The sequence below is a fragment of the Camelina sativa genome, chromosome 20 (genome assembly GCF_000633955.1).
Source record: "Camelina sativa cultivar DH55 chromosome 20, Cs, whole genome shotgun sequence".
NCBI lineage: Eukaryota > Viridiplantae > Streptophyta > Magnoliopsida > Brassicales > Brassicaceae > Camelina > Camelina sativa.
The window spans coordinates 13,930,932-13,944,140 of NC_025704.1; the positions used below are offsets into that span (position 1 = coordinate 13,930,932).

At 45.6% G+C, this 13,209-nt stretch overlaps 1 protein-coding gene across 1 annotated transcript; it reads left to right on the forward strand.

Moving 5' to 3' along the window:
- On the forward strand, positions 1,171-2,755 carry LOC104772502. The gene is made up of 6 exons (XM_019241869.1): positions 1,171-1,626; positions 1,731-1,913; positions 2,018-2,159; positions 2,255-2,391; positions 2,482-2,562; positions 2,645-2,755. The coding sequence occupies exons 1-6, from the start codon at positions 1,171-1,173 to the stop codon at positions 2,753-2,755; spliced, it is 1,110 nt and encodes a 369-aa protein (XP_019097414.1).

The window sequence follows — 13,209 nt, forward strand, 5'->3', positions numbered from 1 at the left end:
TTTTTGAGTCGTAGCTAGAATAGAGTAGTCGATCTTCTGTTCCAAGTGTAGAAAGGTTGTCTCCTGAGAGTTCTCTAATGGCTACACGCACGGGACAAAGTCGGCGTCTAGCTAGCTACTAGAGCGACAGCTACATGACGATGTAGCATTTGTTGGCTCATGCTGGTTACCTTTGTGGTTTCAGCATGGGAAGTTGGCTCATGCTTGTTACCTTTGTGGTTTCAGCATGGGAAGTGGTTTGGAACGTAATAGATTATCGAGGGCCCATAGGTGAAAGAGTCTAGAGTAGTCGAGATTACCTTGATTTTATTCTAGTCGTCTTTGTTGTCGTATACGTGAAAGAGTCTAGAGTAGTCAAGTTACTTTGATTTTATTCTAGTTGTCTTTGTGTCGCGTAGGATAGAAGTGTCTAGGTTAATCGAGTCGAGTCTTGATTGAACTAACCTTCTTTGCTTGCTTGATTGTTTGTTGCTTCCGCTATGTTTCTGCTTGCGTAGCTTTGATTGCTTGCTTGTTTCCTTGCTTGTTGGGGTATTCGGGGCAGGGTAGAGTAGAATGCATGTTTAGGGGAAAAGGGTACCCATGCTTACTGAGTACTCTTAGATTACTCATGTTGTTTAGTGTTTGCTTTGCAGGAAGCTTAGGTTGAGTCTAGAGCTGGAGCAAACATAGGGTGCCGGATAGGGATTGTTTTATGTGTTTTTGTAAAATTCTATATTTTCCAACTATGTATTATATGAAAGTATCCGACTATTTATGAATATTGCTTGATAACTTATTTTCAATGTAATAATTTATTATAAGTAATATATCCGATTTTTGGGGGAAACATGACAAGTTATATTTGATAATTGGCCTTTTCCGGGCTAACACAACGTGCCAGGCGACGCAAGGGTTGCAAAGCCTAAGCGAACCCTCGGCCGCGGGCGGAGTAGCGTCCAGGGAGGACTGGTCAGAGAGCTGCAGCCAGAGACCAATCAAGAAGAAGAGTTGTCGAGACATGGAAGGTGGGATCTGAGGATGCTGGAGACGAACCTAAGGAATGAGATATCGCTAAACCGCTTGAGGGAGATGGAGGAAGTACCAAGAGGTCCAATGTTAGAAAGAATGAAGCTGGACAGGGAGTTCTCAATGTTCTAAGAAGGAGAGAGTAGTACCAGGAGATCGAGGATGTCGGAACAAGAGGCACAGTCAAGAGCGCCGTCGGGAGAACATACCACGATACCGCAGCCTAGAGGCCGGCTGAGAACCAGAGCCACTGCCCGGAAGAGGGTGATTTACCCAATTCAAGTTCATCTAAGAAACACAGTACTTTGCGATTTGTGTGGAGCGACGGGACACTTAACTATACACGGTTGGAGGACAATGCCTGTAACACCCCCGAACCACGTCCGTCACTCGGCCGGACAAACCACGGACTGGCCCGGAAGGATCGTCACTCTGAGGAGAACTGCCCGCGATCGAGCCGAAGTTCCACCAACGATTAGGTTCCCTAGCCGGGCCACTGGCAGCCGCCTATCCGCTACGTACATCCCTTATTGGTTGGATTATATTGACCACTCTGCTCCTCCAAAGGAGATACTTCGTACTTTCCTACTCAACAATCTCAGTCTCACTCATCCTCTGGTCTCTGCTCTCATCTTTTTGAAACCTTTTGTGACTTATGTATGTTGTTAATTACTTCTGTCTCAAGCTTCATATGTTTTCTTGTTGTTTACTATACTCTTTAGGAAGAAAACCATGTTCTTAAATTCTTTCTAAACATCTTGGAGCTTCTTCCTCGCTGTTATTCACACTTTGAAGTTGATGAAGTGGAGAAAACCATTTGCTTTAGATGTAAGATGAATATGGCGTATTCTGGTCAACGTTCTTATGGCATCATCGTCAATGCTGATTCACTCAGAGTTTACAACGTACGCAAGTCATTTTCTTCCTTATGTTTTAACTACTGAAAGTGAAACAGAGTCAATATTTCTTTCATGAGGCTGATGCTAGAAACGTTTTTGCGTAATCACAGTCCGTATTCGTGATTAGAGCATTTGAGACTACCCTTAAGATCATCAGGCTCAACGTAAAGATGCTTTGCGACAAGGAAGGATGTGGGAAACGTAACTATGTTCAATGGATGATAAACAATCTCCCAACTGTTCTCACAATTGGTAAGCTTATATATAATAGCTATGGAGTTAGTTGGTTAGTAGCATTAATAAGAAAATGCAGTAGTTTTGAGGATGTTTTCTTGTGTTGTTTTTAGCACTTCAGTGGGAGAACAATGAGACTAGCATCGATATATACCGTACAGCTGCTGCTCTGGAAACTGAGATATGTATTAGTGCCATATGCAGATACGAAGGTGACAGCTTATACACCAAATACCGTCTTGTCTCAATGGTAATAAGCCAAGTATCTAAAATTTGTTTTACTTCCATTAAGTTTACTATATATTGAAGTACCAGAAACAAATCTAATGTTAATATTTAGGCTTGCTCGCATGGAGATCAATACAACTGTATAGCTTATGAAAACAGTAGCTGGGTCAGATATTTTGGTTCTGAGAAAGAGGTAAAGCTTTTAGACATTTTTGTAAAAGACAAGCAAGTTACTCTGATATCTGTACCTGAGTGAGGGTATGTTACTTATCCAGGTTATAGGAGACTGGAAGAGTGTTGTCGACATTTTCCTAACGCACGATATTCGACCCGAGATTCTGTTTTTTGAGAGCGTACTTAAGCTCCTTCGACTGCATACATGCTAATGTATTGTACCTTTGCTTATGTGTGTGTTCTCAGTTCCACCTACATGAATCGCAGGCTAGGCAGAGGGACCAGGTTGTGTCCGCGCAGAGAGATCTGGGAAAATCCAGAAAGATCAGTCCCAGCCAGATCATGGAGATGAATCCATTAGAGGTTCAAGAAGTAAGGAAATTCGAAGAAATTGACCAAAAATTAGAACCGTAAGTAGTCAAATCTCATCCTTTAATTAAGCCTTTTCCTGTAGAGTAACTCTCAGACTCAAACACAGAGGAATCTGAAGAGAAGTTACTGAACGCCACTTCTGTTTCAGCTCTTGATATGATACTCAAGGTTAATTTTTGCAGAACGTAACTAGCCTGAATCTTTTTATCGATATTGTTTATTTCATTTATGTTTTTAAGAATGTGATTTGTGCAGTCTCTGTGGAAGATTAGTGTTTTCTTAAGCGATTTTTTGAGGAATTATGTTCAAGAAGCACAACACAACCTGATAGATGATGATCTGTTCTTCCACAAGACATACTTCGTATCTTCCTACTCGACAATCTCAGTCTCACTACTCATCCTCTGGTCTCTGCTCTCATCTTTAAACCTTTGTGTCTTACGTGTGTTAATTACGTCTTTCTCAAGCTTCATATGTTTNAGAATGTGATTTGTGCAGTCTCTGTGGAAGATTAGTGTTTTCTTAAGCGTTTTTTTGAGGAATTATGTTCAAGAAGCACAACACAACCTGACAGATGATGAATCTGTTCTTCCACAAGACATACTTCATATCTTCCTACTCGACAATCTCAGTCTCACTACTCTTCCTCTGGTCTCTGCTCTCATCTTTAAACCTTTGTGTCTTATGTGTGTTGTTAATTACGTCTTTCTCAAGCTTCATATGTTTTTGTTGTTTACTATACTCTTCAGGAAGCAAACAGTGTTTCTAAGCTGTTTCTAAACATCTTGGAGCTTCTACCTCGCTGGAATTCGCACTTCAAAGTGAACGAAGTGGCAAAAACANATACTCTTCAGGAAGCAAACGGTGTTTCTAAGCTGTTTCTAAACATCTTCGAGCTTCTACCTCGCTGGAATTCGGCGAAAACGAATTGCGTTAGATGCAAGACAGATAGAGCGTATTCTGGTGAATGTTCTTTTGGTCTGATCATCAATGCTAATTCACTCAGAGTATTCAAGGCAAGTCATTTTTTTTTCATTTTGTTTTTANGCTAATTCACTCAGAGTATTCAAGGCAAGTCATTTTTTTCATTTTGTTTGTAGTACTGAAAGAGAGTCAAGTCTTACATGAGATTGATACTAGAAACATTTCTGGGTAATGACAGTCTGCACTTGTGATTTATACATTTGCGACTACCCTTAAGATCATCAGGCTCAACGCAAAGATGCTTTGTGATGGCAGATCCTTTAGGGATCACAAGCTTGCCTTGTCTCAATAGACGCCCTTGAACCAACGAATAGTCAGAGTTGGCTCCAGCACCGGTGCATATCTCCTTTATGATTTCCTGTAAGTCACCATCCTTATCCACCTCGGAACAAATCTCCTCAAACTGCACTGCTGTGGGGACTGAGAGAGCAAACAACACTGGAACTACCTCTTTGCGCGACAGTGCATCCGCAGCTTTGTTTTCCAAGCCAGGTTTGTAATGAATGTCAAAATCAAACCCCAGGATCTTAGTGAGCCAACTCTGATACTCCATATTGATCTCTCTCTGTTCTAGCAGGAACTTTAGACTCTTATGATCTGTCCTGACCACGAACTTCCTCCCTAACAGATAATGACGCCACTTTTGTATAGCTAACACTATTGCCATGAGTTCTCGCTCATACACTGACTTGAGTTGCTGCCTCTCCTTAGAATAGCTGTAGTATGCTATTGGTCTCTCCTTTTGCATCAGGACAGCTCCCAAGCTCACTCTAGACTCGTCCGATTCTACTACAAACATTTCAGAGAAATCTGGTAGAGCCAGAACTGGTACTGTCGTCATGGCTGTTTTGAGTGAGTGGAATGCTTCATCGGCTTCTTTTCCCCACTCGAACTGATCATTCTTAAGTAAAGTGGTCAAGGGCCTCCCAATCACCCCATAACTCTGCACAAACTTGCGGTAATATCCCGTGAGCCCCAGGAAACCGCGTAAAGCTTTGACATTCGTTGGTGTCTTCCATTCCACCATCGCACTGATTTTTCCTGGATCAGCATCCACTCCTTCAGGTGTGATGACATGATCGAGATATTCAACCTGCTCACTCCCGAACTGGCACATCTTTTGGTTGGCATACAAATTGTGCTTGTGTAACATTTGGAGAACTTCCCTCAATTGATTTTGATGCTCCGAGAGGGATTGACTGTAGAATAAGATGTCGTCAAAGAACACCAGAACAAACCGTCGGAGAAAAGGTCGAAATATGTCATTCATAAGTGACTGAAAGGTAGTGGGAGCGTTTGTCAGCCCAAATGGCATTACGATGAACTCCTAATGCCCATCGTGAGACCTGAAAGCAGTTTTTGGGATGTCTTCTGATCTCACCAAGATTTGGTGGTAACCAGAACGAAGATCAAGCTTTGAGAACACCTTACCTCCATGGAGTTCGTCTAGAAGTTGGTCGATCATTGGAATGGGATAACTGTCAGGTACAGTGGCTTTATTCAGGGCACGGTAATCCACACAGAATCTCCAGCTTCCGTCTTTCTTCTTTACTAGCAAGACAGGACTCGAGAAAGGGCTTCCACTCTCACGGATAATTCTCGCAGCAAGCATCACAGCTATATGCCTCTCTATCTCCTTTTTATGTGCCTGAGGATACATAAAGGGTCTCACACTCACCGGTTCTGCACCCGTTTTCAAAGTAATATTGTGTTCTATACCTAGTGAAGGAGGTAGGCCCTGAGGTTCAGCGAAGACCTGCGCAAACTCCTCTAACAGGGAACTGAGCTCCGTGGGAGTTTCTCCTTCACTCTTTGGATTCTCGGTTTGCAGACTGTAGTAATCAAGCCACACTCCTTGCCCTTCTTGTCTCACCGCCTTCCACAATGCCTTGAGTGAGATAGCAGAGTTGCATAGCTATGATCCCCGCGGAGAGTGACCCAGTCTTTATCCACCATGAATCCCAACCTATGTTCCTTCCAGTTAACTTTAGTATCCCCCAGTGTTTCGAGCCACTGCATTTCTAATATCACGTTGGCAACCTTTCGCCGGCGGTCAAGTCATGCGCCGTGACAAAGTTCTCCAACACTCGATTCTTAAGCTGCTCCTAGTTAAGGAAAGGATTTCGATCCCTTTCCCAATGGTACCAAGAGAGTGCATCTCCTGAAAAACACACTCGCACAGCCCTCAGTTTCTCCTCCTCGGTGAAGTCCTGCAACGCAAAAGTATTGCTCCACTCGAAGGACCCAGCTTTCCGCCTCTTCTCCATCAAACAGGGGAAGCTCGATCCTCTGTGTGAGAGGCTCCCTTTCCTCCACCGGCGTGTTCCACCTCTGCGTTTCTCCCACCTCAGGCGTAGGACTCTGCAGGTAACGTTGATGAGACTCATCCCCTCCTTGTTTTTCCACACCGGAGAATTGAGTGTCATCTTCGCTTCCTTTGGTTGGACCCCACGTACGTCGATCCTCCTCTGCCATTCTCTGCTCCAGACGTTCCAGAACATCCAGCTTTCCCATCTGTTTCTCCAAGACGTCTAGCTTCCCCAGTTGTTTCTTCATGGCGCTAACGTCGGACTCCAGGTTGGACAGTTGTTGGAATTCTTTTTGGATGTTCTCCATGACTTTCTCTTGCTCTTCATACTTCTTAAGTGCCATCTTGAAGAGTAGCTCCCAAGACAGATGGCTATGATACCAATTTGATACGTTTAGGATGTAGAACTCTCGAGTAAGCCACAAAATAAGACAAATGCTCTTTTATTATAAGACAAAGTGAAACAAGTAGAGAGAAATGCTCGGAGTCTCTCCCCTCCCTTTACAAAAGTATTCTGATATTTGATACCTACTCCCTTACCCATCCTGCCACTTAAGTACTACTACCCAACCCTACTGGTTCCTTGTCTCTACGCCAAAGAGTCGTTGTGGCCACATTACCGTAAGACAATGACCTTATTATTATTTAAACTAGAGTGACTACCCAAAAGGCTTACTAACTCCTCTTGACCTACTGGATCTTCTCGCTTGGGCTCTTAGCCACTTGGGCTTCTCTTCTTCCTCTGGTACTGATAGATAATAGGAGGACGTTGCTCTTCATAAATATCACAATCTCGCAGGAAGAGATTTGATGTAGAATTGGATAATCTTGTTAAGTAGCTTAATCTAGCAAAACTTGCGCTGCTTCTCAAAAATAATGATATCAGTATTACAATTCCATATCAACAAAATAGATTCTTAAACTAGTAAGACTCAAGCTAGACTCGGATTCTGAAACTCTTAAGAAACTTACAAAAAGTCTCATGAAACTTGTCATTCCTTCTTCTCTCTGGAAAACGACGTAGGAGGCTAACGAAAGCCCTATATATGACTTCTAACCTTGAATACCTTTATGGTGGCGATTGACACCCATCCCTAACCTTCATTTTGGTTCCCGACTGTTACAAATCTAATATACCTAGATCCACAACATGCCCTTAGATTTACAACAAATCTACCGATTCGCCTAGAGGTTCGTAATCGCCTTAGTTCTTGACGAGCTTATCGCCGATGGCTTCTTTCTGGCAAACTGGCATATGGCCTGACTGCTTGACGAACGTGCTCGATGTGAAGAACAGGTCGCTAAGGTCGGGTTGCCCGATCTACCGAAAGGCGAATACGAACCTCTAGGCGAATCGGAACATCTGCACATCACGGAGATTCTCGTCTACAGGAGTCGCATAGAGAGGCTGAGGCATACATCCTCCATCTGGAATCCACGGATCACTTTCGCCGAGAGAGCAACACCGTAGAAGGTCCGTGTGCGTTCCTCGAAGAGATGGCAGCGAGAGGTGCGGAAGTCCCGATGGTCCGACTGGAAGAACTAAGGCGGGAACGTCAAAGCTGGCGATCTTACCTCGACGGTCTGATCGTCGAAGAGCCATTGGAGTCTGACCTCTCAAGCTATGTGAGTCACCGAGGAGATTGAGATCACAGCAGGATGCAAATGTCACTACAGATCGGCTCCCTGAGATCAGAAGGCTAGTGACTTCATCCGCCCAGAGAGATCGGTTCTCCACAAGTCGTCGAAACAAAATCTTTTAAATTTTGCAGTAATGTTGCTTTCTCTTCTTTTTTTTTTGTATTGGCGATGTGCCGAAGTGAAAGATTGCTCTTTTTATTTGGCGAAGTGCCGAGCAGACTTTGTACTTGATTTAAAATAAATAAAGAGTTCTCTTTGTTTAAAAGAAATTTTATTATTTTCCCAGCTGCACCCACTAAATCTTAACAAAAATATTTAAGGCTGCCTACGTACCCAAAATTGGGATCAAGCAAGTCGTAGTTCACAGTACAAGCAATTTTGAAATGGAGGTCGAATAGGCGACTTAGTGGTAATATCGCTTAAGATGAGCCGCATTCCAAGAGTTTTTGACCTGCGTATCCTCCATGGTTAAGAGTTCGTAGACTCAGGGGCGAACTGCTTTTGAGATGAGGTATGGCCCCTCCCAATGAGCGCCAAGTTTACCGGCGTTTATCTCCTTGGTATTTTCTTGAACTTCGCGTAGCACCAGGCCGCCCTCGCAGAAATGCCGCTGACAAACAGTTTTGTTGTAATACTTGGCTGCAACGTTTTGATAGTTCTGGATTCTGACCAAAGCCTGATCGCGCAATTCTTCGGCGAAGTTGATATGACCGAGCATCATATCGTCATTAAGCCAATGCCTCGATTGCATAAGCCAACGAGAAAGGGGATTGTCCCGTAGCTCACCTTTGAGTAGTCCGATAGGACCATAGCACTCCATCGAGTTGATCCGCCCAGGCTCCTTTTCTTTGTCTAAGACGTTTCTTCAGCCCGTCGATTATGGTCTTGTTTGTGGGTTTGGCCTGCCCGTTCCCCTGAGGATAGCGAGGAGTCGAGGTGCTCAAACGAATCTGCCATTTACTCAGAAAGCGTCTGGTGATCAGCGAGGTGAACTGCGTCCCCTTGTCGGTGACGATCTCCCATGGTAGTTAGTGGCAACAAATGATGTTCTTCCATATGTAGTAGGTCACATCCAGCGATTGTACCTTGTGAAATGATTCAGCCTCCACCCACTTGGTGAGCTAGTCGGTTAAGACCAAAAGGAAGTGCTTTGACTTCGACGGAGGCAGTGGCCCGACGAGGTCCATTGCCCAACGCATGAATGGGTATGGCTCTGTGACTGTGTTGAGCAACTCGGGTGGAACATGCTTCATTGGTACGTGACGTTGGCAAGCTTCGCACTTCGCCGAGAACGCCTCACAATCAGCAACCATAGTCAGCCAGTAGTGGCCGTCGTTTTTTATTTTCAGCGCAAGTGCGCGTCCTCCGGAATGGTTGCCACTGTCACCTTCGTGAACATTCGTCATTATCCGTTCTGCCTCTTCTCGATCGACACAGGTGAGTAGAATTCCAGAAGAACTTCATCGGAAAAGGTTGTCCCTTAACATGACATAATGCGCGCATCGGGCTTTTAACCGTCGAGCTTGCCAGCGATCTTCCGAGACTTTGCCATCTCCGATGTATAGCTTAATATCGAGCTACCAATCGTCTGGAGGTTGCGCTACATCCGCCGAGTCTTCAACTGGCTCATCAACTTCCATTGGAACCGTGTCGTCGCTGATGGCGAGAATCATACCTGCCAGATCGATATTGGGTGTTTCGATGCCTTCGATCAGAAATGTCCGTCGCAAGTTGGGATAAGAACAATTTGCCAAGGCAGCGAGAGCATTGACCGACGCGTTCTCGCTCCTTGGAACTTTGATTAACAAGAAGGAGGTGACCTGCTCTAAGAGAGTTTGGAGCAATTGACGATATGACCCCACACACTCGTTTTTAGTGTCGTATTCTCCGCTAAACTGGCTGACCACCAGCTGTGAATCGCAGAAGACTTGAATGTTGGTTACCCCGAGTCCTTATTCCAACCGCAGTCCGGCCAGGACAGCTTCATATTCGGTTTCGTTATTCGACCCCATGAAGCCGAGTTTCAGAGCCTGCTCGAGGACTTCACCAGTCGGAGATCGGAGAATGATCCCAATGCCAGATCCCTGATTGGAAGAAGAACCATCGACGAACAACGTCCAAGGTTTCTCCTTGGATGTGGCTTCGTCGAGTTCGGGAGATAGCTCTGTGATGAAGTCTGTTAGGACTTGTGATTTTAGGCTCGGGCGAGAGCGATATTCGAAATCATACTCGCTTAGCTCGATTGCCCATTTTGCGATTTGCCGGATTGAAGAGGGCTATGAAGAACAGTTTGGAGCGGTTGATCAGTATAGACGACGATGGAGTGTGACTAGAATAAGGCCGGAGCTTCCGAGCAGCAATGATTAAGGCAAGGGCCAACTTTTTCAAGATCGGATAACGTGTTTCCGTGTCATTGAGAGCATTGCTTATGTAGAAGATTCATCGCTGATCGCCGCGACCATCTCGGACCAGCACCCCGCTAACTGCCGAACTGGAGACAGAGACGTAGAGATATAATGTCTCCCCCTCCTCAGGCTTGACGAGTACCGGTTGGCTGGTCAAGTATTCTTTGAGTTGTCCGAAGGCGATCTCGCAGGTGTCGTCCAAGTGGAAATCCTTGTTTCCCCGGAGGAGCTGGTAGAACAGAAGACATTTGTTCGTAGATCGGGCAATGAACCGATTCAGAGCGGCTATTCGACCTGTCAGGCGCTAAACTTCTTGCTTATTGGTCGGAGATGGGAGTCCCAGTACTGCTTCGATTTGCTTCGATTCCTCGCTCAGTCACGATATATCCTAGAAATTCTCCTGAGGTTACGCCGAATGTGCATTTGGTTGGATTCAGCTTCATCTGGAATTGATCCAAGATGTCGAAACATTCGGCGAGGTGTTGGACATGTTGTTCCGCTATCAAAGATTTGACTAGCATGTCATCAATGTAGACTTCCATCGTCTTTTCTAATAGGTCGGCGAACATCATATTAACCAAGCGCTGATATGTCGCCCCCACGTTCTTTAGCCCAAACGACATTACCTTGTAGTAGTAAGTCCCTCTATCCGTAATGTATGCGGTTTTCTCGCGATCTGCTGGGTTCATCGCGATCTGGTTGTATCCTGAGAAGGCATCCATGAACGAAAGTAGTAGGTTTCTCGTGGTGGCTTCTACGAGTCGATCAATATGCGGTAAAGGAAAGCAATCCCTTTGACAGGCTTTGTTAAGGTCGGTGAAATCAACGCAGACTCTTCATTTGCAGTTCTTTTTCTTGACCACCACCATATTCGCCAGCCAATCAGGGTATTGCACCTCCATTATATGATCGGGTTTAAGGAGTCGCTCGAGTTCGTCTTGCACCACCTTCGCCCGATTGGGTCGTAGACGTCAGCGCTTTTGCCGGACTGGTTTGAACATGGGGTCAACGTTCAGTTTATGGCAAGTAACCGAGGGATTGATTCCGACCATAGCTTTAGTAGACCACGCGAACGTCGAGGATCTAGATTTCAGGAAAGTTATCAGCTCAACCTTGATCCGTTCTTTGAGTTCGGCTCTAATCCCAACCGTTCGCGAGGGATCTGTATGGTCGATGTTGACCTGGATAATTCAACATCTCGTAGATTTTAACAGATCTCCCTCCGGATTAGGGGGCTCGACCAGGTGACCCCCGCTCTATAATTGCTATGCCTCCTCTTTTTGCCTTTGCTTTTTCTCAAGAACGGAGCAGGTCCTGGTCATCTTTTGATCACCATAGAGTGTGTAAATACCAGTAGCATTTGGAATTTAACGCAGAGGTGATAGGTGGAAGGGATTGCTTGCATCGAGTAGATCCAGGGTGAACCCAAAAATGCGTTGTAGATTAGAGGAGCGTCTATGACCACGAACCTTGTCTTGCGAGTGACTCCGCCAACATGGACTTGCAGCTTCACGTCGCCCATTGACATCTTGGCTACTCTGTCGTATCCAGTCAGGGTTCTGGACTCATGTTTGATTTGCTCCGGTGTCACGCCCATTTTTTCCAATGTCTGCCAGAACAAGACATTGACCGTGCTCCCGGTATTGACTAGGACTTGTTCCACGTCATGCGACTTCTACAACCACGGGATTTTTGTGAATATGATGGGTCGACACTGAGCGGTTCTTCCTCAGAGATCGCCTGAACATTACAGATTTGGCGTGCTTGCTATTTCAGTGCCTGGACGGAATCCTTACATTCCTCGGTTTGACCGATGATCATGGAGATGCGACCCCGAGGTGGAGAGTTCGTGCGCTCAGCTTGCTGTCCTTTTTGGTGCTTCGGCGGTCCCGGGAGTCCTTCCGCTTGTGTCAGGTTATTTTGTTGTGTGGCAGGCGGCAGGTGTTGCTGTTCGTTTGGAGCATTATTTAGAAGATTATTGCCCTTCGAACCTCGCCCAGGGTTGGATCGTCCGGATCTCCCTCCGCGACCTCTTCCTCCATGACCACCGGAGAAGGCTTTAGGCTGATAGACAGCTTTAATCTCGCCGGATAAATACTTTTCGAATAGATAATTAGCCAGGTGTTTGCACTTAGGTGTGGAATGGCCTGGGAACATATGGAAATCGCAATACAGTTCTGCTTGTGCATCTGGAGTTGTGTTTTCCTGTCCTTCATATTCGGAGATCGCATTGACTATGCCACGCTTAGGATCCCTCGGGTCGTGATGCTTGCGGGGCTCATGGTAGCTGTCTCAACTTGTTTCTTTTGCTGAGACCGGATGTGTAGGAGGGGCCTTCGCGATTCGCCTCTCCTCGTCTTCTTTTACGTATGCAAAACGAGATCCCCGATGAAGTGTGTCATCCAAGTTCTTGGCCTCCCGGATATTGAGGTACACTTGCAAAGGCGACCCGGGAATGAGTCCTTTTTTGAAGGTGGCGATCGCGACATCTTTGGTGACCGAAAAGTTGGCATACTTTTCCTTGAACCTGGTCAGGTATTGTCGCATAGGTTCAACGGGCTCCTGAACTATCTCCCATAATTCAGCGCGGGTTGTGCTGTATTGGATCCTTCTTCCCTTCGTAGGTTGGAATCCTTAGTTTTATGACCGAAACGTCCGTCTCTAAGATTTGTTTGGTGAACGGGGTCCACTGTGTGGCCTCGAACATCTTATTGATCTCCAGAGCCGAGCTCACAGCCCGGTGGAGGAGTGATCCCATATCCCGAATTTTGAGGTGAATCTCTTCTAGTTCAGGATAGGAAGCAGCAATCGGATCCCCCTGAGAAGACTGTCCGATGTGAGGCTGCACCCCCAAAGCTAGCACCGAGGTACGTACTGGTTATGAGATCGGAAGGCCGAGGGTGGCGGATCGTTAAGCAGTTGTCGTCTTAAGGGGCCATTCCTTTGGGATGCTTGC

Coding starts and splice junctions, on each gene's coding strand:
- LOC104772502 (XM_019241869.1), top strand. CDS start 1,171: ATGTCGGAACAAGAGGCACAGTCAAGAGCGCCGTCGGGAGAACATACC. Junction 1,627..1,730: donor TCAGTCTCACTCATCCTCTG/GTCTCTGCTCTC, acceptor TATACTCTTTAG/GAAGAAAACCATGTTCTTAA. Junction 2,392..2,481: donor AATACCGTCTTGTCTCAATG/GTAATAAGCCAA, acceptor GTTAATATTTAG/GCTTGCTCGCATGGAGATCA.